We start from the raw sequence: 25181 nt of genomic DNA, 5'->3' as shown, positions 1-25181 counted from the left end.
CTCTGCGAGTAGGTATGGTGGGCATCATTGAAGAAATTCCACCCTCTACGAGTAGGCATGGTGGCCCACCCTCTACGAGTAGGTATGGTGGGTATCATGGAAGAAATTCCACCCTCTGCAAGTAGGCATGGTGGTCCCACCCTCTGCAAGTAGGTATGGTGGGTATCATGGAAGAAATTTCATGATGAGTTCATTCACCCTCTGGGAGTAGCTATGGTGAACATATTATTTGTTTCATCCATGGGAGTAGCCATGGTGGTAGCCACCTTGAGACTAGATTATTCATAGAATCTTCTCTAGCTAAGAGGGAGTGTTGAAAAGGTTAGCTAGTTCGGATCATATTTTTATGTTGCCTTGTGGCAATTAAAATATTATCTTATTATAATAAAGTTAAGCAATTTATGTCTAATAGGGTTGGCCCCAAATGTAACGTGTGGTTAAGCATTTTATGTCTAATAGGGTTACGCCCAAAAGGAAACGTGTCACAACTTGAAAGTTATGTAGGCCCCAAATTGGGCGCCAAAAAGTGCAAATTAAAATATGTAAAATAAAGGAAATTTGGTTAAAGCCGACTTGGGAAAACTTGAACATGAATCTTGTCTATAAACAAGATTCGTTCTACACGACAAACATCTTTTCAAGAGCCATTAGCCTTATGCAAATTCAGTCAGCAAATAGGTAGAGAGGGATCCATATCTTCATGCTGTTGCAAGTCTATCTAATCCTTGAGCGAATCCATTGGACAACTTGCTGGGCAAGGTGGTGCTCTATACTTCAGTGATCTCCTTCTTCAAGTGGTGTCGATATTCTGCTCTCTCTGAAGACATACTACAACTACATATACTAGGTTCAGTCTGCCCTAGATTGGCACTCAATCAGATAAGTAATCTGATTCATGTAATCTGCTTATGAATAAAGGAACTAATCTGAATCTTTGATGCTAGGTTTTTCCTCCAAGAGGGAGGTTTTCCCAAGGTATATGTGTCTTGTGTTTTGTGCTTTTATTATTATTTCTGCTTATTCTCAGTCTGTTTATAATTTAAGTAACTAGATTAACATCTGATTGCCTAAAATCAACACCTCTTCCTCCATTGGCACAAATGAACAATCAAAACAAAGAAATGATCCACATTCTCCCCTATGGAAGTATGTTGACATTATAAGACAACTTCCAGGAAGTGGGGGATTACGTTGGAAATCCCAAGGATGTGGTATAGAACGTAATAGTTCATATTATCGAGTGGTAGGCCATTTGTGTGGAATAAAAGGAAGAGACATCAAAAAATGCTAAGTTACCGAATCGGGTACGGATACGGGTACGGGTACGTAGTTTCGATACGCGGATACGTCAATTTTTTTGGAGGGGGTTGGGTACGTTTTGGGTACGCCTCTTTAATAAACATATGAAATCATAAATATATACATATTTAATACCTAAAACTTTAATGTCATAATAATATAAATCTATATTATATTAAATTTATAAGTTTATGAACTATTATCTTAATACCATATTAATATAAAGTTATTTGATATTATTGAGTTTTTAAACATGTTAAATATTAATAATAAATATTAACAAAATAAAAGTAAAACTATATTCCTATCACTATTTTTCAAAACCTGTTAATATAAATACTACTTATTAGGTCATTCATAAAATAACACATGTATAATAATAATAAAAATAATTAAATTAACAATAAATATTAAATAATATTTAATTTAATATTAATTAATATAATTTAATATAACTAATTTAAGTTTAAATTTAATAAACAATAGAATTCATTAAAATAATTGTAAGCTTCTTAATGTTAATAATAATAATAAACGATATTAAATTTAATAAAATTTTAGTAAATTAAAAACCTAAAATTAAAGTTAAAACACTTCCGTCGAACACAACTTTGGTTTTATCTCCGTCGGGAAGAAGCTATTCGAATGGATGGAAGAGTGAATCTTCGTTGGGAGGTGGCTACTTTGCCCTCGTCTGCCCTCATTTGACCTCATCGTGCGTCACCTCCCCTCGTCTGCCCTCGTTGTGCGTCGCCTTGCTGCGTCGTCTATGCTTGCATCTGTTCTAAAAAAACCCCTCGAAATCCACATTCAACATTGACTCGTCAAAAACGCCACAGAATCGAAAAATAAACGCCACGTCATTCCAAATACGTTGGGATTCATGGTTGAAAACGCGGATACGTTTCAGAGGGCAAATGCAAGAACCCTGTTCGATTCCACAGGGATTCCAGTTCGAATCCGAATCTGATTCGAATCGTACCCGAATCCAGGTCAAAACCTAGACGTACCGGTAACTTAGAAAAAATGTCATACAAAAGATGGTAAACCTATACCAGATGAGACGGTGATGAAATATATTAGGGAGCATGAGGAGGCAGAAGAGAGAGAAGCTCGCAAATTGAATCAAACCGCACTAAAGAAAACAAGGGGAATGCAAGCCCCATCTAATCCCGATGTTGTAGTAGAAGACCACCCCTTCTTTTCCACAGCTAAACCTCAAAGTGAAGCACCCTTGTCACACAAAAGAACAAAGGGGCTTTTAGAAACCGCATTTCAAAATGAGAGTCGAGACATTGTTGACCAAGATGTAGCAAGGTGCATATATGCAAATGGGTTGGCTTTCAATGTTGTTCGCTCCCCATATTGGAAGCAAATGTTGAGATGTGTTAATGAAGCTCCAAGAGGGTATAAGGGCCCAGGTTATGAGAAGGTACGTGGAACATTATTGGAGAAAGAGGTGAAGGGGGTTGAAGATGCATTGAAACCCATAAGGGATTCATAGGCTGAGACTAGTGTATCAATTGTTTTAGATGGGTGGAAAGATTCTAAAAATTGTCCCTTGATCAATGTCATAGTGGTGTCCCCTAAAGGGGCAATGTTTTTGAAAGTTGTGGATTGTGAGGGCCAAGTAAAAGATGGCCAATTTATTGCAGGTATTCTCATCTCTGCCATTGAGTCAGCGAGACCCTGCAATGTTATCCAAGTCATAACAGACAATGCAAAAAATGAGTTGTTGGTTTGTTGGTTGAAGAACATTATAATCACATCTTTTGGACACCTTGTGCGGTACATTCACTCAATCTTATGCTACAAAGGATTGAGACTAAAATAAAATGGATCAGAGATGTGTATGCAAAGGTTGAGGACATTCAGATGTTCATCACAAACCACCACATGTCTCAAGGGATTTTTAAATCCTTTTCGAATTTGGAGCTATTGAAGGCAAGTGAAGTAGTAATTTAATTTTACATTTTCTGATTTTTTTTATTTTCAATGTTCATAATATCATTGTGTAAGCTATATTGTGTATTATTCTTTAAAGTTTGGCTTTATTTTTTGATCATTTTGGCATTAATTTATTTTATAGGTTGCTGAGACCCGTTTTGCATCAAACACAATCATCTTAAGATGACTTGTGAAAGTTAGAGTGGCACTATGCAATATGGTGATCAGCACCAATTGGACTGTATGGAAGCAAAGTAGCAATGAGAGGGCAGCAAAAAGTAGGGACCGAATATTGAATGAGAACTGGTGGGATCTTGTGACATATCTCCTTAGTATCATTGAGCCCATTATGAGCATGATTCACTATACCGACATGGATAGGCCTTGCATTGGTGAGATTTATGATGGCATTGACTCAATGCTTGAAAAAATGAAGTGCACTATAAATGAAAGAGAGAAAGACCCCAATGAAAGATTCTTCAAAGAAGTGGAAGCAATTGTTGTTGAAAGGTGGAATAAGATGACCACTCCTTTGCATCTTCTTGCCTATGCCTTGACACCAAAGTATTATGGCAATCAATTTCTTGATAAACCAGGAAGGATTCCACCATGGAGAGATCTAGAAGTATCTGATGGGTACAAGGCAGCATTTCTTAGACTATATCCCGATGATGATTTGTGAGATACTGTTACAAATGAGTTCATAGAATTTGCAAATGGGAATGGTCTAAGATGCTCTTCGCCATAGATCCAAGAAGGATGCTCATAGTTGGTGGTACTTCAATGGCACATGCTTCCAACACCTACAACCCCTTGCTATCAAAGTTTTATCACAAGTAAGTTTAATTAATTAAAATTTATCACAAGTTTATTTATAGTTTACTTTGTCTTCATAGGTTGCTTGTAATTTTTAATTTTAATTTTATAAATGAATAACTTTAATTGCTTACTTTGTCATCATAGGTTGCTAGTTCATCTGCTTCAGAAAGAAATTGGAGCACGTACTCTTTCATCCACTCAGTAAAGCGCAATAGATTGCTATCAAAAAGAGCGAAGAATTTAATATATGTGCATTCCAACCTACGTCTTTTTTCACACAAACAACGTGACTACACCCAAGGGGAAACGAAGATGTGGGATATAGAGCCAAAGCATATTGATTTGGATGCTCCCACTTCTCAGCTTCTTGCATTAACACTTGATGACTCAGATATCGAGCAAACTTATAGTGCAACTGCAAGTGGCATTGGCTCATCTAATGTCAATGTCAATGATGAGAAGGAGGAGGATCAGGAGGAGGATGATGAATTAGAAATTTAGAGAATCCATTTGATGATTGAACTTTAAATTGTTGAAAGTTGAAACAATGATACTTGAATATTGTCATTTTGATATTAAACTTGATGTATATGATATGCTATTATGGTATGATCGTGATGCTATGATTACAAGTTTATGTTTGTTTTGTTGTTTATATGATGCTATGTGACATGCTAATCTTAATTCATGCTTATAGGCTGCTCAAATATTAAAATATATATATATATATATATATATATATATATATATATATATATATATATATTAAAAAAAAATTACATGTTTTAACCCAAACGAACCCAAACCCCTTTTCAAATTTTTGTCGTACCGGCATACCAGTTCTTCGAACCCAAACCGGCAACCTAGATTTTAAGTATTACACTTAAACATTGAATAGATAACCAACATCAAATCTTCTTCCACCACAATTTTCTTAATAGAGTTTTATGTTGTTAATTTTAAGTCTTCTAGCAAAGACAACACTTCAAATTCAGCACTCATAAATCTTGCTAGAAATAACACCTTGCCTCCTTTGAAAGTACCATTCAAATCTCTCAAGGGGCAACCAGCCCCAACAAGCTACACATTGTGTTTTGCCACTACAAAATATTCAAATTTAAAAAATCAATTGGGGGAATTCCCATTTAGCTGGCATCCTTTCTTTTGATTGTCAATTACCCCATCAACATTAGCAAAATATTTAAAAAAAAAAATACAACTTTAAAAGAAAATATGCACATGTTGATGTTGTTGATATAGCATATATATTTTTTAATAGTTGCAATTTGTAGGGCAAAACCAAACTCATCGTGGAAGATTCCTCTATTGTCCTATTGTTTAACTTTATATTGTGATGTAGGCAAGCAATTTGAGGCGATTAGTAAATTGCATCTTGGACATTGTTCCCCTACTTGGGACAATTTGAGAGAGCCTTGGAATAAATTTTAAGATCTTTCTATTCTAGGACATCCTAGATGGTTTTTGTCAGATTTGGTGTGACAACCATGTAAAAATGTATGCAAAATGGGGGGAATTTACAGTGGTTACTTGAAACCTCTACCAAAATACCTCAGCAAGATGTAAAGTGATTCCTATGGCTAATATAAGGCCATACTAAATAGTCTGTGAATTGTTATTGTGGTTGCCAACGGCACAACTATGTTTATGGAACTTCTTATCTTCTTCCAAATTTCAAGAAGATGGAGCACCTGGTTTTTATCCTTATTGATGAATTGTGGAAGGCTTTTTTTCACTGTTTTTGCTGGTGTTGAAGAAAACAAGGCAAGGCTTGAAGCACAAAGGAGCCAATAGCTCAAGTGATAGACCACTCCAACATTCCAAGCATGGTCATGGAAAGATCCTCAGTTCAAAAACTAGCTGATCCATTGAAATATCATAGCATTCGAGCCAGCCTAAAGCTCCCAAACAAAAAGTGACTTATTGGAAGAACAATATACAATCTCAACAAAAAGGGAACTATTAGGTTTGTGTAAAACACCCTTGTATGAAAATGAAAGAATCCGGAATCAAATCTGACATCACCTTTTGAAAAAATACAGCATCAAAGCTAGACTAGGAGCCCAAAGCACAAAGAAGAACAATTGATACTATAGAGAACAAAGTGGGGGCTAACAGCTCAGTAGTAGGGCACCCCCAGCATGTAAGCAAGAGATCCTAGGTTCAAGTTGTAGCTATATCATGAAAATTAATATGGTATCAAAGTCAGACTAGAAGCCTCAAGCAAACAAGTCTGACTCAACAGGGGACATTGGAAGAACAATCTACGCTTTGACTTGCAAAGGAATGAGTAGCTTGCTGGTTGAGTATCCAACCATGCAAATGAAAGATACTAGGCTTAAGTGCTAGTAGAACCACAGATAACATCAGGACCCCCAATCCAGAGGTATAGCTTGATGAGGGCATGGCAAGAAATCAAGCCACACTTCAAAAACATGGGTCCATGAGTGTCACTCAATGGAAGGTGTTGCAAGAAAACATGGCCACACCTCAAAGCACTGGACCAGGACTGCCACTCGATGGAAGGTGTTGCAACAAAACAAGCCATACCACAAAGCACAAAGGGCCCTAAATTCAAGTCCTTACCGGTCTTTTAAAAATAACCATTGGGAAGAGAGGTAGCGTCTTCCCAGAAATATGATTATAATGATAACGTATTAACATCTTAAAGCCTTTATTCAACATAAGAAAGAGATTTCTATATATTATGGATTTTTATCAAATAAATATCATCAAGTTTGCCGAAAAATAATAATAACTACTGCTTACAAATTTCAATGCTTAATACAATTTACTGATTAAAAAAAAAACTAAATGCTGAAGAATAGTCCATTAATTTCCCATGGAAAAACAAACAGCTCATAATTAATCTTGCCTGGGCAGTGATGAGCTTCAATTGGGGTGACTTCCAGCAGCATTTCAACAGAACCAAGAGATACAAGGGAAGGCGATCCCACCTCCAGAATGTGTATTAGTGTTTTGTCAAATGCTGGGAATTTTATGGCAAGGAGGGATGCGGTTAAAGCGGAACAGTAAAGAGGGCCTCTTCGCCATTTCGAAGAAAAGCCATCGATGTGATCTAAATGCAAATGAGTTAGAAAATACGCTTTTCTGTTGCAATTCCATTCATCCACTGCTATTAACCCTGGCTCCATTTTCGCATCTTTTGAATTGCACAAAGATAAGAAAAGCCTGTTAAAGCAAAATAGATTGGCGGGATTGCATTTCGCAGTCCGCTTATATAGCAAATGAGGCATATATACAATGTGTATACGACACCAGAGTAAATTGGCGGGACCCAATAGTTGGACCCATAGTTTAGTTTCAATGGGTATGCTGATAATTTTCTAGTTAAATAAACTTGGTATAAGTTATTTCGATATGAAAAATGATATAATATGCATTCAATCTATTTAGGATGTTGTTTGGAGGTTGAGAATTAGGACGATAACTTTTATGATGGAGTGTAAAAGAATAACTAGAATTAAATTTTTTGTGAAAAATTTTAAGATTTCAAATGAGATTTGTTGTATTATATTGTTTTTCGTAACATCAAATTTTTGAAAGATATATTTATATATAATTTATTTTATATCTCAAGTTTGTACGATAGTTTTGGAGAAGATTTCTTCATAGCTAAGATAATGCTACGAAAAAAATATAAGATGTTATAAGAAAATATAATGTTGGATTAAGTCTTGATATTAATGTTAGTGTGTCATTGATATCAATTTTCAGTCTGAAGTCGAATTTGTAGCTAAGTATAGTCGTTGAATTTCTACGTGTGTGCCAATTGTCATGAAGAGATGCGACTGTTTTTTTTAGAGGTTTCAGGTTGATGCAACTAGTTTCTAATATGAAGAGAAGTAGCAGAAGTAATATAGTGATGACTGAATACGACTATGATGTTTTTTTTTTTATGAAATTTTTTGATTTTGTGTATCGACTTTGAAGCATGCATAATCTTGACATACGGATGTGCTCTTGAAGTTTCAAGTAGAATGAATCACCTTTAGTTGAAAATGATTTCTCTGTCTGCAGGTTTCGAGATCATTGAGCATCTCAAATGAAACTCGCTCAAATATCATGGTGGTCAATTGAGAAGTATATGAAGTAATAGATGCCAATGCGAAAAGGAGTTTTTGAAACAAAATAACTCTTATATTATACAATATATTAGTCTGTTGCGAAGTATCTTTGCATGGTAGATTTTAAAGCTTAAAGTTTATGCTGGAGAGTTTTGAGGTTAAAGAGTTTTATACATATTAGTATAAAACAATGTTCTTAATCTGATCTCTTTTTAATCCTATATTTGAGATGGTTGGAGCCTTTCTATAAGAAGTTGTTTTTAGAAGTTGGTGCTTCTTGTGTAATAGAGGTTGGAGCCTCGAATAGACAGAGTTCGAGTTCTATTTTGTAATCAAGTTGATGCCCATTTTTTTGTAGTTTAGTAAACCGTGGTTGTTTACTCGAAAGGGTTTTCCATGTGATAAAATTTTGTGTCTCTATCTTACTGAATGTTTAATTTTTAGTTTTATGTCTTCTTGAGATTTTAAAATCTGAAAATACTGATTCACCCCCTCCCCCTCTCAGTATTTTATGTTGTTTTACAATTGGTATCAGAGCAGGTGCTCTCTATTACAGCTTAAAAGCCTGAGAGTTGGTCCTATTTGTGTTGAAAATGAGTACTCTAGAAGGTTTAGCAACCAATAGGGCTCCTTTGTTTGATGGGTCAAACTATGCATTTTGGAGTGTTCGAATGAAAACATACATTATGTCTCTTGGTTTTGAGTCCAGTTAATGGGTATACTCCTCCCTCTCAACCACCTACATATCTTGATGGAAAAAGGGCCTTTGAAAATAATGTTAAGGCCATGAATGCAATATTTTGTGGTTTGTCTTGAGTCTAAATTTGTCAAGGTCATGCACTGTGAGTCAACCCAAGCTAAGTGGGAAAAATTGCAGAATACCTATGAAGGGGACGAAAAAGTTAAGAATGCAAAATTACAAACACATTTAATGTTGTTTGAAGGTCTCAAAATGTGAGAAGACGAAAAATATAGCAACATACTTCTTAAGAGTTGATGAAGTTGTAAATTCTCTGAAGGGTTTGGGAGAGATGTTGGAAGATAAAGTTGTGGTTCCAAAAATTGTAAGGTCATTGCTCCTAAGATTTGATGCCAAAGTTTCAGCAATAGAGGAGATAGCAGAGTTGGACAAATTAACAGTAGATAATTTGCATGGCATCTTGACTGCATATGAAATGCGGACTAATGTTGAGAGTTCATCAAAGAAGGAAACAACTTTTAAAGCTTCAAAGGAGGGTAAAGAAAAGGAGCAAAAATCTAGTGAAAGTTTAGAAGAAGACTCTGAGGATGAAGCAACACATCTTGTTAGGAATCTGAAAAGAGGCTCTGGTAAATACAAGGGCAAGTTGTCATTAAAGTGCAACCGTGGGAAAATTGGTCACTTTGCATCAAAGTGTCCTTATGAAAAAAAAAACGACAGTGATGATGAAAAAGATTCAAGGTTCAAAAACAATAAAAAGTTTGTGAAAAATGAAAGGAAGTTTCAAAAACTTACGAGAAGTCTCTACTCCAAGGAAGATAGTGACTTGTCTCCTAGCAGTGAAGAAGAATATCAGAATGATGAAATCTTGTTCATGGCGGTTGAAGACATTCAAGAAGAAGTGGATTGATTTGATGAAGAAAATGTGGAGGTTGATCTTGAACAAGAGTTGATTGGTGCTCTTAGTGAGATTAAGAGACTAAAAAAGAAAAATCATAATCTTAAACTGCTGTCAGAGGAAGAAAATGATAAAGTTTATGAGAATAACGTTGCACTAGAAGCTGCTAGAAAACTTATTGAAGACCTTAGAGTGCAGATTGAAAAAGGTAAAAAGATTGAATAAGATCTCAGAAAACAATTCAAGGACAAGGAGGCTACTTGTGAAAAACTTGAAAAAGAGATTGTCTCGTTGAGAAAGCTTGAAAAATCCTCTCAATAATTTAGTAAGGAAAATACTTTTCAGAATAGTGCGTTCACATTAGATAGCTTATTGAGCTCTCAAAAGTAGTCACTTGACAAGAGTGGAGTTGGTCATGATGAAGGTCAATGTTCTAAACCTTTTGGAGGTGAACAATGGAAGCATAATGTTGGTTCTATTCCTAAAAACATAAATGGTAACTTCAATAAGTTTTTAAATGCTAGACAAGCTCGTATGACTAGTTACAACAATGCTTATTTCTATGGTTACTGTTTTTCTTGCAACTACTATGGTCATAAGGCTATAAATTGCAGAAAATTTTCTAAGAAAATTTCCAATTTTGTGAATCAGAATTCTTTTGCATCTTTGAGAAATTATGCTATTATTTGTTACAAGTGCAATAACCTTGGTCATTCTGCAAAGTTCTATAAGATTGTGTTGATAGATTTGCCTAAGAAGAAGGATGAAAAAGAGAAAGGGAAGAAGAATATGGAGGGATGGAAGAAGAAAGAAAAGTTAGGTCCTGAAGTAGCTTTAGTTGTGCAGACAACTTTCCTTGCTCAGAATGAGAAGGATATGTGGTACGTTAGCAATGGTTGTTTCAAACACATGATGGGTGACAAAAGTAAATTCCTTACCCTTAAGAAAATGAATGGAGGTAAAGTTAGGTTTGGAGGTAGTTTTTCTGCAAGAGTTGCAGGTATAGGAACTCTCGTTTTAAATGATGGTGAAACAAAAGTAGAAAATGTGTTATAGATCAAAGGTTTGAAACATAATTTGTTAAGTGTAAGTCAACTATGTGACCAAGGATATGATCTTTCTTTCAACTCAAATTGTTGCACTATAAGCAAAGGTGATAAATTTATTGCTAATGCTACGAGGGCAGCAAACAATTATTATATTCTTGATGATTCTAACAGTGAGATGTGTTGTTTAAGTCAGATTGATGAAGCTTGGTTATGACATAGGAGACTTGGGCACATGAATTTTGAAAATTTGATTAAAATCAACAAGAAAGATGTTGTAAGAGATATTCCACAACTAGAGAAACTAATAGATATTGTTTGCAAAAATTGTCAAATGGGGAAGCAAACTAGAACCAGTTTCAAATCTAAGGACTTATCCAGCTCCAGACCACTTGAGTTAGTTCATACATATCTATGTAGACCAACTAGGACAACAAGCTTGCAAGGTGAAAAGTATTTTATGTTGTTAATAGATGATTTTACTTGTATGACTTGGGTAACTTTTTTGAAAGAAAAATCAGAGGCCTTAGAAAAATTTAAAGCATTTAAAGACTTAGTTGAAAATGAAATGGATTTAAAGATTAAGTGTTTGTGCTCTAACAATGGTGGCGAATTTACATCTAATGAATTTGTGATTTTTTGTGAGAAAAATGGAGCCAAGAGACAGGTTTCAGCACCCAAGACACCACAACAAAATGGTGTTGTTGAAAGGAAAAATAGAACCGTACAAGAAATGGCTCGTAGTATGATGAATGAAGCCAAGGTTAGTGATGCTTTTTGGATAGAAGTTGTTCACACAACTGTGTATATTCAAAACAAAGGCTTGTTAAGAGCCAAATATAACAAGACACCTTACGAGTTGTGGAAAGGTAAACCGGCAACAGTTAAATACTTTAAGATTTTTGATAGTCCTTGTTATATCAAAAGGGATAATGATAATCTAGGTAAGTTTGATCCTAGATCAGATGAGGGTATTTTCTTAGGTTAATCTTCTACGAGCAAATCTTATAGGTGCTTCAACAAAAGGTTGTATAAAATTGTTGAAAGTGTTCATGTAAAAGTTCATGAGATGACTAACACTTTTTATGAGAATGTAAATTGCAGCAGTAGTGCTCAAAAGGAAGAGACAAGTAGTGTTGTTCAAACCTCTTCCTCACAATCACAAGCAAGGACAACATGTAATAACACTCAAAATACTCCTAAAAACTCTCATTCTGGAGCTGGAAATGCATCTTCTTCTAGTATGCAAGCTGGGACAACAAGCACACATTCTAAAAATGAATCAGAAAGTGAATATGGTAAGACCTCCTTCAAGACTCCTTCTAAGTTTGTGCAAAGAAACCATCTTGTTGATCAAATTTTACCCGAGAATAGAGCTAGAGCTACTAGAAGGAATGTAAATCATTTTGAAGATAAGGATGTTTCATTACTTTCTATGTTTGAACCTAAGTGTTTTGAAGAAGCAGCTAAAGATAAACATTGGATAGCTGCTAGATGCTTATTTGGGTTAGGCTCCCTAACCTTCCACTTCATCTTTGGGTGGATTCTCTTCTAGAGGAAGTGGGTGAGGCTCTTGGGGATTTTCTGTTGTTTGATGCTAATTCTTTTAATATTCGTCATTCTACTTATGCTCGCATTTTAGTGGACATTGATGTGTCTAAGGGTTTGTCTGCAGAGATCAAGCTTAAGTCTTCTAAGGACCATTGGATTCAACCTTTGGACTATGAAGGGATTCCCTTTAGGTGTAAAAAATGCTTTAAAATGGGTCATGTGGTTGCTAAATATGAACTTGGTGTTACAAAGAAACGTTATGTGTCTTGGTGGAACGGTGCTTCAGATCAGCATTATGTTGTTGTGAAGAATTCTTCACAGTGAAGTTTCTCCCAGGTGGTTTCTCAAGCTAGCCTAGCTGCTACTGTGACTCCTCTGGCGGATGGGGTGGCTTCCTCTAGGGAGGGTGGCTCTGATTCTTCACGGCCTATGGTGGATGTTGGGGCTTGTGGATTGCAGGTCGGTGTTTCTTCTGAAGAGGTTGTCCTTCTCGTTGTTGACAAGGAGGAAGTTGATATTGTTGGCTCTTTGGATGCTAGTCCTTTGGGCTTGGATGACTCTTTCTCGGGTCCTTTGCACTCGACTTCTTGGATGGATTCCACTGCAAAGGTGGAAGACGGGTGGATATCGATGAAAAGGAAAAAATATAAATTTGCGACCGCTTTTGTTATGACCCTTCACTCCCAAGGAAGAAGTAATGTTTTGTTTGTTCTTTTCTGGTTGAGGGAGCCAACTAAACCCTCCTTCTACTAGTTCAGGGTGCCCATATTTGGGATAGTATCTTGCTATACTTTTTCTTGTGTCAGTCAGGGTTGCTGGTGTTTTATGTATATCTATTTGGGTAGCCTTATCTGGTGGGTTCCAGTCCCTGGTTCTCTTTTGTAAAGGGTTTTGGGTCCCCTCAAAGCCTGTTTTTACCTTAATCAAAAACATTAGATAGTTGCTATGAAAGAGGAGCTTGAACAGATTCAAAAGAGCAACACGTGGGAACTAGTGCCTAGAACCAAAGACAAGAATGTCATTGGCACGAAGTGGGTCTACAAAAGCAAACTAAATGAGGAAGGTCAAGTAGTAAGAAATAAAGCACGCTTGGTATGTAAAGGGTATGCTCAAGTAGAGGGTGTAGATTATGATGAGACCTTTGCACCTGTAGCTCGTCTTGAAGCTATTAGGCTCTTTCTTGCTTTTGCTTCTTATAGAGGATTTAAGGTGTTTCAAATGGATGTTAAATCTGCATTTCTTAATGGTTATTTCAATGAAGAGGTTTATATTGAACAGATTGATGGTTTTGTGTTGACTGATAAACTTGATTATGTTTGTAAGCTGAAAAAGGCACTATATGGCCTTAAACAAGCTCCACGAGCTTGGTATGATAGGCTAGATAAGTACTTGCAGCAGCAAGGCTTTAGAAAAGGTGTTGCAAACAACAATTTGTATGTGAAGGAAGAAGGTAATAACATTTTGGTTATTGTGGTTTATGTGGATGATCTAATATTTGGCAATGATTGTGTAGGTATGAGAAAAGAGTTCACTGCAAATATGAAAGAACAATTTGAAATGTCTATGTTGGGTGAGTTGTCGTATTTTCTGGGTCTTCGGATTCAAAAATTATCAGAAGGTATCTTTATCTCTCAAACAAACTATATTAGAGAGATGTTAAAAAGATTCAGGAATGGAGGATTGTAATCATGTTAGTACACCTATGGAAACAAGATGTAAACTTAGTAAAGATGATAAATCTCCTAATGTTAATTGGACTTATTACAGGTCTATGGTAGGTAGTTTATTGTACGTTACAGCTACAAGACCTGACATTATGCAGGCAGATGGATATGTTGCTATATTTCAGGCCTCACCTGAGGATACTCATGTGCAAGCAGTAAAAAGGATTTTCAAATACCTTAAGAGTATAATTAACTTTGGTTTACGGTATCCTAGATGTCATGATTTTACACTAACAACATATACTAATGCAGATTGGGGAGGTTCAATAGATGATAGAAAAAGCATGAGTGGAGGTGCTTTCTTTGTTGGTGGTTGCCTTGTTTCCTGGCTTAGTTAAAAACAAGTGTTTGTCTCATTATCAACAGTGGAAGCTGAATACATAGCAGTTGTAGCTTGTTGCACTTAGGTGATATGGATAAAACACACCTTGCAAGATTTTAAGATTGAGTATGCTGATCCCATTTCTATTTTATGTGATAATATGAGTGCTATTGATATTTTGAAAAATCCTGTTTTGCACTCCTGTACTAAGCATATTCCTATTAAATATCATTATTTGTGTGAACAAGTAGCTAATCAGATTGTCAAGTTCGAATATGTGTGTTCTAAGGAGCAGGTTGTTGATATATTTACAAAGATGCTTGCCAGAGAGACTTTTGAACATTTAAGGCAGAAGCTTGGAGTTATTTCACTCCAACACTGATTTGTAGAACAATCTCAGAAGAAGGATTTAATGTTTTATTCTATTCTTTGGATCTGCTACGAGTTGATTTTCATCTTTCAGGTCACTGATGTCAAGGGGAAGGAGCAAGACAAGGGGAGTGTGGTTCAGTTTTGTTTGCCATCAATGACAAGGGGAGATTGTTAGTGTGTCATTGATGTCAAGTAGTCAATTTTTTTTAGTATGATCTATGCTATTTGTGTTGTGTGATCTTCTAAGTTCAGTGTGTGGCATGTGGCAGTTGTTTGGTTGTATGTCTTGGTTGTTTGGTTGTTGTCAGGTGGATGGATGTTTGTTTGTCACTTTTGTCACCTTTATGGTTCTACCGATTTTTCAGTGTCCTTAGTGGCAATCAAAGCAAGAGTTCGACAATGAGTAGGTCTATCTTCTTTGATGTCAGTTACATTCCTTGTGGCAGACTGAGTGTCAATTCATTTTTGGTAGCAGTTGTGGCAGGCATAAGTAATTTATTTTTATTTTTAAAAGACTCAAAAAATGTGTTGGTGTATTCGTTTTAATTACTTTTCCCATCATATCTGCAGAGGTGGTTTATTTGTAATTGTATATTCTTTCCTCCAACTCACCTTTCCATCTATTTTGTGCTTTGCTAAAAAATGATTGTGTCTTGTTGATGATGATTTTTGAAACTGATATCTCTTTGTAAGTGGTGTGTTTGCCTTTGAATTTTCAGTCTGAAGTCGAATTTGCAACTGAGTATAACCGTTGAATTTCTATGTGTGCGCCAATTATCATGAAGAGATGCGACTATTTTTTTAAGAGGTTTTAGGTTGATGCGACTAGTTTCTAATATGAAGAGAAGTAGTAGAAGTAAAACAGTGATGACTAAATATGACTATGATGTTTTTTTTTATGAAAATTTTTGATTGTGTGTATCGACTTTGAAGCATGCATAATCTTGACATATAGATGTGTTCTTGAAGTTTCATGCAGAATGAATCACCTTCAGTTGAAAATGAGTTCTCTGTCTGCAGCTTTAAAGATCATCAAGCATCTCAAATGATACTCACTCAAATATCGTGGTGGTCAGTTGAGAAGTCTACTGAAAAATATCTTTGTATGGTAGATTTTAAAGCTTAAATTTTATGCTAGAGATGTTTTGAGGTTAAAGAGTTTTATACATATTAGTATAAAACAGTGTTCTTAATCTGTTCTCTTTTAAATCTTATATTTGAGATGGTTGGAGCCTTTCTATAAGAAGTTGTTTTCAGAAGTTGGTGCTTCTTGTGTTATAGAGGTTGGAGCCTCGAATAGATAGAGTTGGAGCTCTATTTTGTAATCGGGTTGATGCCCCTTTTTTTTCAGTTTAGTAAACCATGGTTTTTTACCGAAAGGGTTTTCCATGTGATAAAATTTCTTGTCTCTGAATGTTTAATTTTCAGTTTCATGTCTTCTTGAGATTTTAAAATCTGAAAATAGTGATTCACCCCCTCCCCCTCTCAGTATTTTATGTTGTTTTTCATTTAATGTATGCAAATACATTAATCCTTAATATCTAAAAATACATACATTAAGCCTTGATATTATAAGAAAATATAATGTTAATTTGTAATTTTTTCATAGCTTGTCTTCCATTCTTGATGATTAATTGTCATGCCCATATTAAAAAGATAACTATTTATAGCCAACATTTATTTTTTTTAAACTAAAATTATAAAATATCTCTTAAGTAAAAACAAAAAATTAACTATTCCATAAACAAATTAATTCTTGAGTAGATAAAATTAGTTCTCCAGATAAATAAAGCAAACAATATAAGTAAAATAAAATAATTCTTATGTAGATAGAATAGTTCTAAAATGATATTTCTTGACATTTTTTAAATATACGTATTTAAGATATCTATACTTGTAATGCCCCACCAGAAACCCTAAAGGAAAACAACACGACTAGGCAACCTAAGGGTGAATTTTTTTTTTTTTATAAAAGATTAAGTGACAATTAATTATAACAATTGCACATTTAATAACACAACGGAAGTCTAACACAAGATTTCCTAAGGGTTACCAACGAAGATTACTTCACAAATTATATTAACACCACGGTTAATCCAACTGTTCATCTAATTAGGAAAATTAAATGTTTAAGATAAAACCTACACATACATCTAAATTCCATAATGAAAGAATTAAAGTAATCAAATGCATTTATTTATCCATAATTCATTTATACATAAGATTTAAACCAATCGAATTAACATACATTCCGATGATCAAATATTACAATATGCATAAGTACATGATTTCCAATAATACCACGGATTACAAAGTTACAACGTCAAGGTTACATAATTGTTTGATACAATGACCACATGGTCTCAACTAAATAATGATCACGAACAAGAGTTGGTACATGAACCACAAACCAAGAAACACCAACGAAGACTTTCCTCGCTTGAAGATACAATCCAGAACATCCGATGGGAAGTGGCACTACCACCCGACCATGTGATCCCAAAGTGGAACAACCCCACTGTGCTGGGAGATAGCAGAAGACCCTCAAGCAAGCAAAATAAGACAAGTACGACAAAACTACATGACTCTGCAAATATCCATGTGACTCAACTCATAAATACTAGTGACTCTAAGGAGAGAGTGTCGCCGCATGGCTTAAGGTGGTTACCCTAGGTAGGCCTCCATAGGTCCCGACCCCCATCCTGGGTTATTCTAGTAACCTCTCCCGAACCCCCTGCTCCATCCAAGCATCATGCAGATCCTACCAATCCCTTCGTGAAGATAAGGTGGTAGGTTTGCCATTCCAGCCTTCTCACCACATCCTGAGCCTATACAAGCACACAACCATGTGCGAGGCACATTATCTTAGTTTAATATTTTAGCTACCCACCCCCCAATCAATTATTATGTTATCACTTCTTAACTAACTTTCGAGGGGTTATCCTGCCATCCACTTTGGGTGTGGCCCCCGCCCGAAAGCCACTCTCTCTCATAGGACACTAACAAGAAAGGTCTCTCTACGAGAACTCTATGGTGAAACTGACAGCCATATCTAATCCTGACAAACCACAAGTGAAGGATACACAATCACTAACCCAGGATTGACCATTTGGAAACATAACACACAATGGCTCACATCACAGGATTATACCACGACACCTGACTAAGGGGTAAAAACAACCTTAGTAACAAGACAATAACTCAATTCAGATTTACAACGAAATATGCTTTTACCAGAGAATACCCTTTATCCTAATGATCCTATAACATGTAATCTTTTTTAAATAGTTAAAAGCATTAATGATCTATGGAGGAGCATGCAGGACACTTACATCGGGTATTGCAGTGCTTGAGGGAGAATCATCTTTATGCCAATTTGGCGAAGTGTGATTTCTTCCAGTCAGAGGTGAACTATCTTGGTCATGTGGTTTCAAGGGAAGGTGTATCCTTCAAAGATCCAAGCCATTGTTGATTGGCCAACATTGACCAATGTTTCAGAAGTTCAGAGCTTTATGGGTTTGGTCGGATACTACCGTCGCTTTATTCAGGGCTTTTCTCGGATAGTACATCCAATTACTTCTCTTAAGAGGAAAGGGAAGAAGTTTGTTTGGTCAGAGCAGTATGAGTCAGCTTTTCGTACCTTGAAGGAACTCCTTGTCAGTGCTCTGATTTTGGCAGTTCCTGATCCATCTAGAGATTTTATGGTATGCATTGATGCCTCTTTAGAAGGTATAGGTGCAGTGCTTATGCAAGATGGATGTGTGATTGCCTACGAGTCTCACAAACTCAAGAACCACGAGTTGAACTATCCAATTCACGATTTAGAGTTGGTAGTTGTAGTTCATGCTTTGGTCAGATGGAGACATTTTTTGTTAGGGCGTCGGTTTGAGCTGCATAGTGATCACCGCAGTTTGCAGTATATCTTCACGCAGCCGAACTTGAATGCTCGACAACGGAGATGGATGGAATTCCTCTGCGAGTATGATTTTGAGGTTCGTTATATTAAGGGGAAAGTAATGATTTTTGGGAAATTACAGTTTCAATTTCTTTGTGGAATTAGAAAATAAAATCCTTTTTAGTTTTAAAATGGAATATTATATTTTGGAAAAAAGGGAAATATTTTCAACCTAGAAAGGTTTGAGTAAAGGAGATTTTTCAACAAAAAAAATTCTTAAGTAGATAGAATAGTTCTAAAATGATATTTCTTGACATTTTTTAAATAGATGTATTTAAGATATCTATACTAGTTTTGTAATTGATATATGTGAATTTGATAAAAATATTGATTCATATTTTCTCACACAATAAGTAATTTGCATAAAAATGACATTCTTACATAGGAAGAGATAGGAGGTACTAGAACATCAATAGAAACTTTCCATTCCAAAGTCATCCAAATCAAATAGAAACCCTATATCAAGATGAAAAATTTGTGAGAAACATTATCATCATGTTCATTATGTATTTTGTGATGGATAAATTTCTAAAATAATTAGAAAATGGTATTGTTACAAATATCATCATCTATAAAAAACAATTCCCTTGCATAGGGGAAGGGGCCCAATTATCGACAATTTTCCAATGATCATTCACTCCATGATCACCCAACCCCGCAATTACTAAATTTAAAGAAACCCCCCAAAAAATGATAACTAAAAGTCCATTATAAAGTTTGCACATACCAATAGCCACCCACTTGTATCCTCAATAGCTAAAATTTGTCCACTTTAATTGGAGGAGTAGAGGAACTTTATTGGTACCCATAACACATGACTACTGGGACATTTGTGCATATGTATGTATTAGTAATTTTTGAGGTGGTTGTAGTGCACGGTTGTTGGGGCATCTTTAAGTAAGTATGGGGCAACACTTCTAAATGACCATTTTTTGACCCTTGTGTGCATAACAGATCCCACGACGTTTGTCTTTACTAACCAGGAGCTAGAACAATAGCTATAAGCAGTTGAGTCGCATGTGAAGACAACCAAAAAAATCATTGAAATCTGATGCGCCATTTAGAATGTGCATGTGCACAAAGTTAGCTATACCTGCTACTAGTACTTTTCCCCTAGTATGTAGGCTAAATGTGCTTTGTTGATGGGTTCATGATATTTCCTTACCTTGGTGAATGAAATTAGTCACTACAAAAAAAAGGCAAGCCTAGTTAATTTGTGGGTCATTTGAAGTATTAAAATTCATAAAACTGATTCAAACGCCATCAACTTTAAAAAATAAATTGATTCAATGCTTATGATATTATGTCTAGCCTAAACACCGCCAACACCCTATCAACATGCCTTCACTATTTAGCAATGTGTTTACTACGTCAATTAAAAACAAAACCAAGTCAATCAACATTAATTATTTAAATGTTAGAAAATCAAACCTATTCAATAATAATATTTTTACTTGTTAACACTTTTTTTTTAGAGGATAAATATTTTCTATCCAGTTAATAATATGCTACTACATGGAACACAAATCATAAGTGTGTGATTAATCAACCACTTTTGTTATGGATTAAGGGGTATGCATTTTTCTAGGGCATGATTACAATTTCATCTCTTTAAAGTATTACAAGCCATTGGTGACTATTTTATGAACCATTTAGATTCATTATTAATAAATTATTTTTATCAATTTAAGAGTTCTTATGATAAATAATTGTATAGAAGTTTTTTGTGTCAAATTAATCATTGTGGAAATATTGTATAATAGTAAATTACAATACTTTAAAGATTTGGCAATTTTAAATAATTCATAGCTAATTAAGTCTACTCCAAACACATCAATTCGTGATATATTTATCATCTACATCCCTATAATTGATTATTGTAATAAAAAAAGTTGATATAAAAATATATATATTTTTCTACTAAGAAACTTCTAATGAGGTGTAATGGATTGTGAAAATATCATGTTCTGGAACAATTTATATATTTTTACATGAATTGTAATGATAAAATAAAACTAAAAGAAATTGAATAAAAAAGAAAGAGTGGTAAAACTGCTTTAAAAACTGTCCAAGGGGTTGAGCTTAACTAGTTAAAACACTAGGTTCTCACTTTGGAGACCCAAGTTCAATTCCCAATGGGGACATCTGAAGTGAAATTCTAAGTTGTGACTCTTGGCCTTCCATAGAATGGGGAATGTCTTGGGGTCAATCTAATCAAACATAATAATAATAATAATTCAAAGATATGTAATGGGGATGGGGCCCCCTACTGTGTCCCCACTGGTTCATAGCTCCAGTCAAAAGCTATTCAGGCTTCGGCCAATTACTGATCAAAAAAAAAAACTGCTTTAAAAACTTGAAAATCACGAGTAAAGGAAAAACATAGCAGACACAAATTTGAATTCCCATCAACATAAAATCAAATGTTTTGATAATAAATTATATATGCCAACCCAAACTTTTTTAAGATCACTATTGTTTAAATAAATGATTTTATCTATAACTAATATATTATTCACAGTTCATATAAAATTGATAAGATATTTTTTTAGAAATAAAATAATTTTATATATGTTCAAACCAAATAAACTACAATAATAGGAATGCATTAATAAACCACAACATATTAAATCAAAATCTACAAAAGTCATTAAAGCACTTCCTATAGCTCTGCATAAGCATGAGAAATGGAATGTTAATAGAAAAACATTATCACTAAAATTTACATTAGGAATATTATCAAACCATAAATCTACTATGCATTAAATTCATTAAACTCTACCTTTGATCCATCATGAAAAATCCATCTCTACAAATGTTTTTGTTGCCACCACCATTCTTTATAAATGACTGCATATGCACAGCTTTGAGATTCTTAATGGAAACAAAGTCCTAAATAGAGCAATAGTGTGAACAACAAGAGATATTGACCCACCACCTCATGGAATACCCATGACATATCATTCAAAGTTTTCAACATCCTTATTCATTTTGTAACTATGTAGTTATTTATATTTATTTTTCATTAAATTTACTTGACTAGGAAAATCACACCTTAGTGTGCAATGGGTGCGTCAAAGAGGTGTGGAAGGTCAATTACGAAAAATTTGGTCTATTTTTTGCATACATTCTTGTAATACATGAGGTCAATTACTAGGCAATTTAACAAATGATGATGTTTGTATAACAAATGTCTCAATGGAAAAGTGGTAGTTTTAAATAAACTATGCATCCATTTACAAGATAATAACATGTTTGCAATAGGGAGAAAGAGAAAGAAGGAGAGGGAGAGATAGGGATAGAAAGAGGGAGTGTTCGAATGGGGAAGAGAGAAAGAGAAAAGGGTAGGAGATAGAGATATAGATGGAGATGTTGGGAATTAAGGCATCTCAACCTTAGCAATTTCAAATCATGTATCTATTATGATTTTACATTTTCCCATGGTTATTTGGCATTTATGTAGTTAAATAATTATGCTCTATCATGACGACTGTGGGTTTTATTAGTTAGCACTTTTGCAACATGTCGATGCCTGAAAAATCAAGTTATTTGTTGTTAAAAGACGACCATCAAGTGGTATAACATGGAAAGCCTATTATGTGGGATGATATGATAGATTCTATGATAGTTGTAAGGGCAAAAATGGGGTGAATCATTTTAGACATGAGAATAGGTTATCATGACACACGTAAGAGAATCCCTACATAAGTTATTGTTAGTTTATGATGCATGTAAGAGTATTTCCTATTTTGGGGGGATACTTGTGATAGCATGTAAGAAGGTGCAATTTCATGTAAGAGACTATGATTGGCATGTAGGGCTCGTAGGGATTTTTACCATGGTTTTATGGAACCTTTTTTTGACCCATGGTAATATTTTGTAGTGGTTTTTTGAGCCCCCATGGGTCCTTATATTGAGGGGTTGAGTTGGAGACATCTATGAGGTTATTCAAGTTTTGTTTTGTAGGAATTATGTTGTTGCATTGAAGATTGAGTGGAGTTTGAGAGTTGTATTGTAATTCCATATTGTTGATAATACAAGCTTTTCACCTTTTCTCAAGGGATTTTTTCTCAAAAGGGTTTCTCCACGTAATTGTGGTGTTATGAGTTGATCTTTTTGATGGTATGATGAAAGAACAAGGATTCGTTTAACTACCGAGAGGGGGGGGGGGTGAATCAGTACATATAAAAACTGATAAACTTCACCAATCTCAAAATCAAACTCTCAAAGCAAACATAGAACTATCAATGCAATATCATTGTCAAGATAAAACCGTTAAGTTTAAACCAGTTGACTGTTACAATAGATTAACAATAAACAACTTGGAACTCACAAACATCCAAATACTTTTATTGACATAAGTAAAACTTCATTTCATATTGTTGTCGGTTATCATGACTTATCAAATTGGATTAAGTAGTTAAGAAAATCAACCATAGAAAACATAACTGAAAAAACATTCACCGCTTGACACAATATTTTTGACGTGGAAACCCAAATGGGAAAAACCACGGTGAGATGAGACACACAAGATAACTATCTGAACTCTTCTGAAGTTTGCCCTGTTAGGAGCCAAGCTTGTTAAAGCTTTTACAAAAAGTCTTGTTAAGAACAAATCCTATTAGGGACCACCCAGTTAAGGGATTGACTATAATGCCTTGTTAGAAGCAATACCTTGTGAGGAGTAACCTTTGTAAAGGATTTAGAATCCAAGCTATTGGACCACCTTGTTAGAGGATTTGAATAACACCAAGCTTGTTAGAGCTTACCTGGTTAGGGGATTTCAATCTACTGTAATTGTTAGAAAACAATAGGAGTTTGCTGATCTGTTTGAATAGCACTACACTTGCTTGTTCAAATCCTTTTCATGCTCCTATCTGCCTTTACTCAAACTATAGATACATCATCTGGTTCGGCAACCACACACTCAACTAAAAATTTGCCAACGCTGAAACTAAACAACTCACTAACCTTATAAACAAATCAACTAGGTCAGTAACACAATAAAAACCTAATTCACATAGAGATTACAAACAAACATAATAATCTCTACATACTTGCTCATTCCCAAGACAAAAACCATTACCTCGATGCACCAAAAACACTTTGAAACTCTCTTCATACAATATGCATACGTGTCATAGTCATTACCGCTCATCATCAGATCATAAACCAATATAACCAATTCACCAGACTTAATTGGTCAGGGTTTATCAAAACAACACGTAGGGTTTACTGGTTCAACTCTCCAATACTTAGCAATACTGGTTCACTCCACAAACTTACCTACTGGTTACAGTTTCCTTCACAAGCTCTTCCTGCCGGTTACAAAACAACATTACAACAATATCATCATCGGTTAATTGACATCAATGACAACATAACATTTCATTAATGCAATCTTTATGCAAATGACAACAATCTCCCCCTTTGGCATTGATGGAAATACAAATATCAATACCATTGATTATTGTGATTGTGAATAGGAATCCTAGTTTACATTTTACCATGTACTCTCCTTGTCTTCAGCTTGTCGTTGGTTCTTTTCCCATAATCACATAGTTCTTCTCCCCCTTTGACAACAATGCCAAATTGAAAGTAAAACATGCAATGTAAAACTTCACTGTTCAGCATCAACAACTTGCAACTTGATGCTCCCCATGTGGAATAACTTAACTCCCACATCAATCATGTTGTTCAACATCAAAAACCTGCAACTTGACCTCATGAAGGGGTACAACCCCCAGCTGACTTCTAAGATACTCAAAAGTAGTCTTAGGCAGAGGTTTAGTAAAGATATTTGCAAGCTACTCCTTGGTAGAAACATGCTCCAAGATCACATCTTTACTCTGCACTTTTTCCCTCAAGAAATGATACTTCAATACAATATGCTCGGTTCGTGTGTGCAAGACAGGGTTCTTTGAAATATTTATGGCACTGGTATTGTCATATAAGATCTTTACAAGTTCTGTAAACTTCATCTTAAAACCTTCTAAAATGTGTCTCAGATAGCCTGGGTACAATTCATATAAGTTGCAACATACTCAGCTTCACCAATAGACTATAAAATACAACTTTGCTTATTGCTACTCCATGAAACAAGTCTTCCTCCCAGAAATAATACTCCACCGACTGTGCTTTTCCCATCATCAACATTACCTTCCCAATCTGCATCTGTGTACACCTTCAAGTCAAAGTTTCCTTCATATGGATACCATAATCCATAGTCAACAATACCTTTCAAATATCAGAATATCCTCTTGGTTGCTATCAAATGTGTTTCCTTCAGATTCTTCTGGAATCTAGCAACTAGACAAACTGCATGAGCTATATTCGGTCTGTTGTGAACAACATAGTGTAATTTTCCAATCATTAACCTGTACTCCTTCTCATCAACAGATGTGGCCTCATCTTCCTTAGACAACTTACAACATGTAACCAT

At 35.1% G+C, this 25181-nt stretch overlaps 1 protein-coding gene across 2 annotated transcripts in view; it reads right to left on the bottom strand.

Moving 5' to 3' along the window:
• Positions 1 to 7315, bottom strand: part of LOC131060682 (uncharacterized) — a 35368-nt gene extending 28053 nt beyond the window's left edge. The window contains exon 1 of one of the 2 annotated variants that reach the window (XM_057994003.2): positions 6959 to 7315. In XM_057994003.2, coding sequence (XP_057849986.2) covers positions 6959 to 7238 — 280 coding nt within the window. In that variant the 5' untranslated portion in view covers positions 7239 to 7315. The remainder of the gene's footprint in view (positions 1 to 6958) is intronic. The other variant, XM_059207540.1, reaches the window with a different exon arrangement.
• Positions 7316 to 25181: the final 17866 nt, after the last annotated feature.

Source organism: Cryptomeria japonica, chromosome 6 (assembly GCF_030272615.1).
Source record: "Cryptomeria japonica chromosome 6, Sugi_1.0, whole genome shotgun sequence".
NCBI classification, from domain to species: Eukaryota; Viridiplantae; Streptophyta; class Pinopsida; order Cupressales; family Cupressaceae; genus Cryptomeria; species Cryptomeria japonica.
Note: the sequence above shows the minus strand (reverse complement) of the source record. Positions and strands in the feature narration are given on the sequence as shown.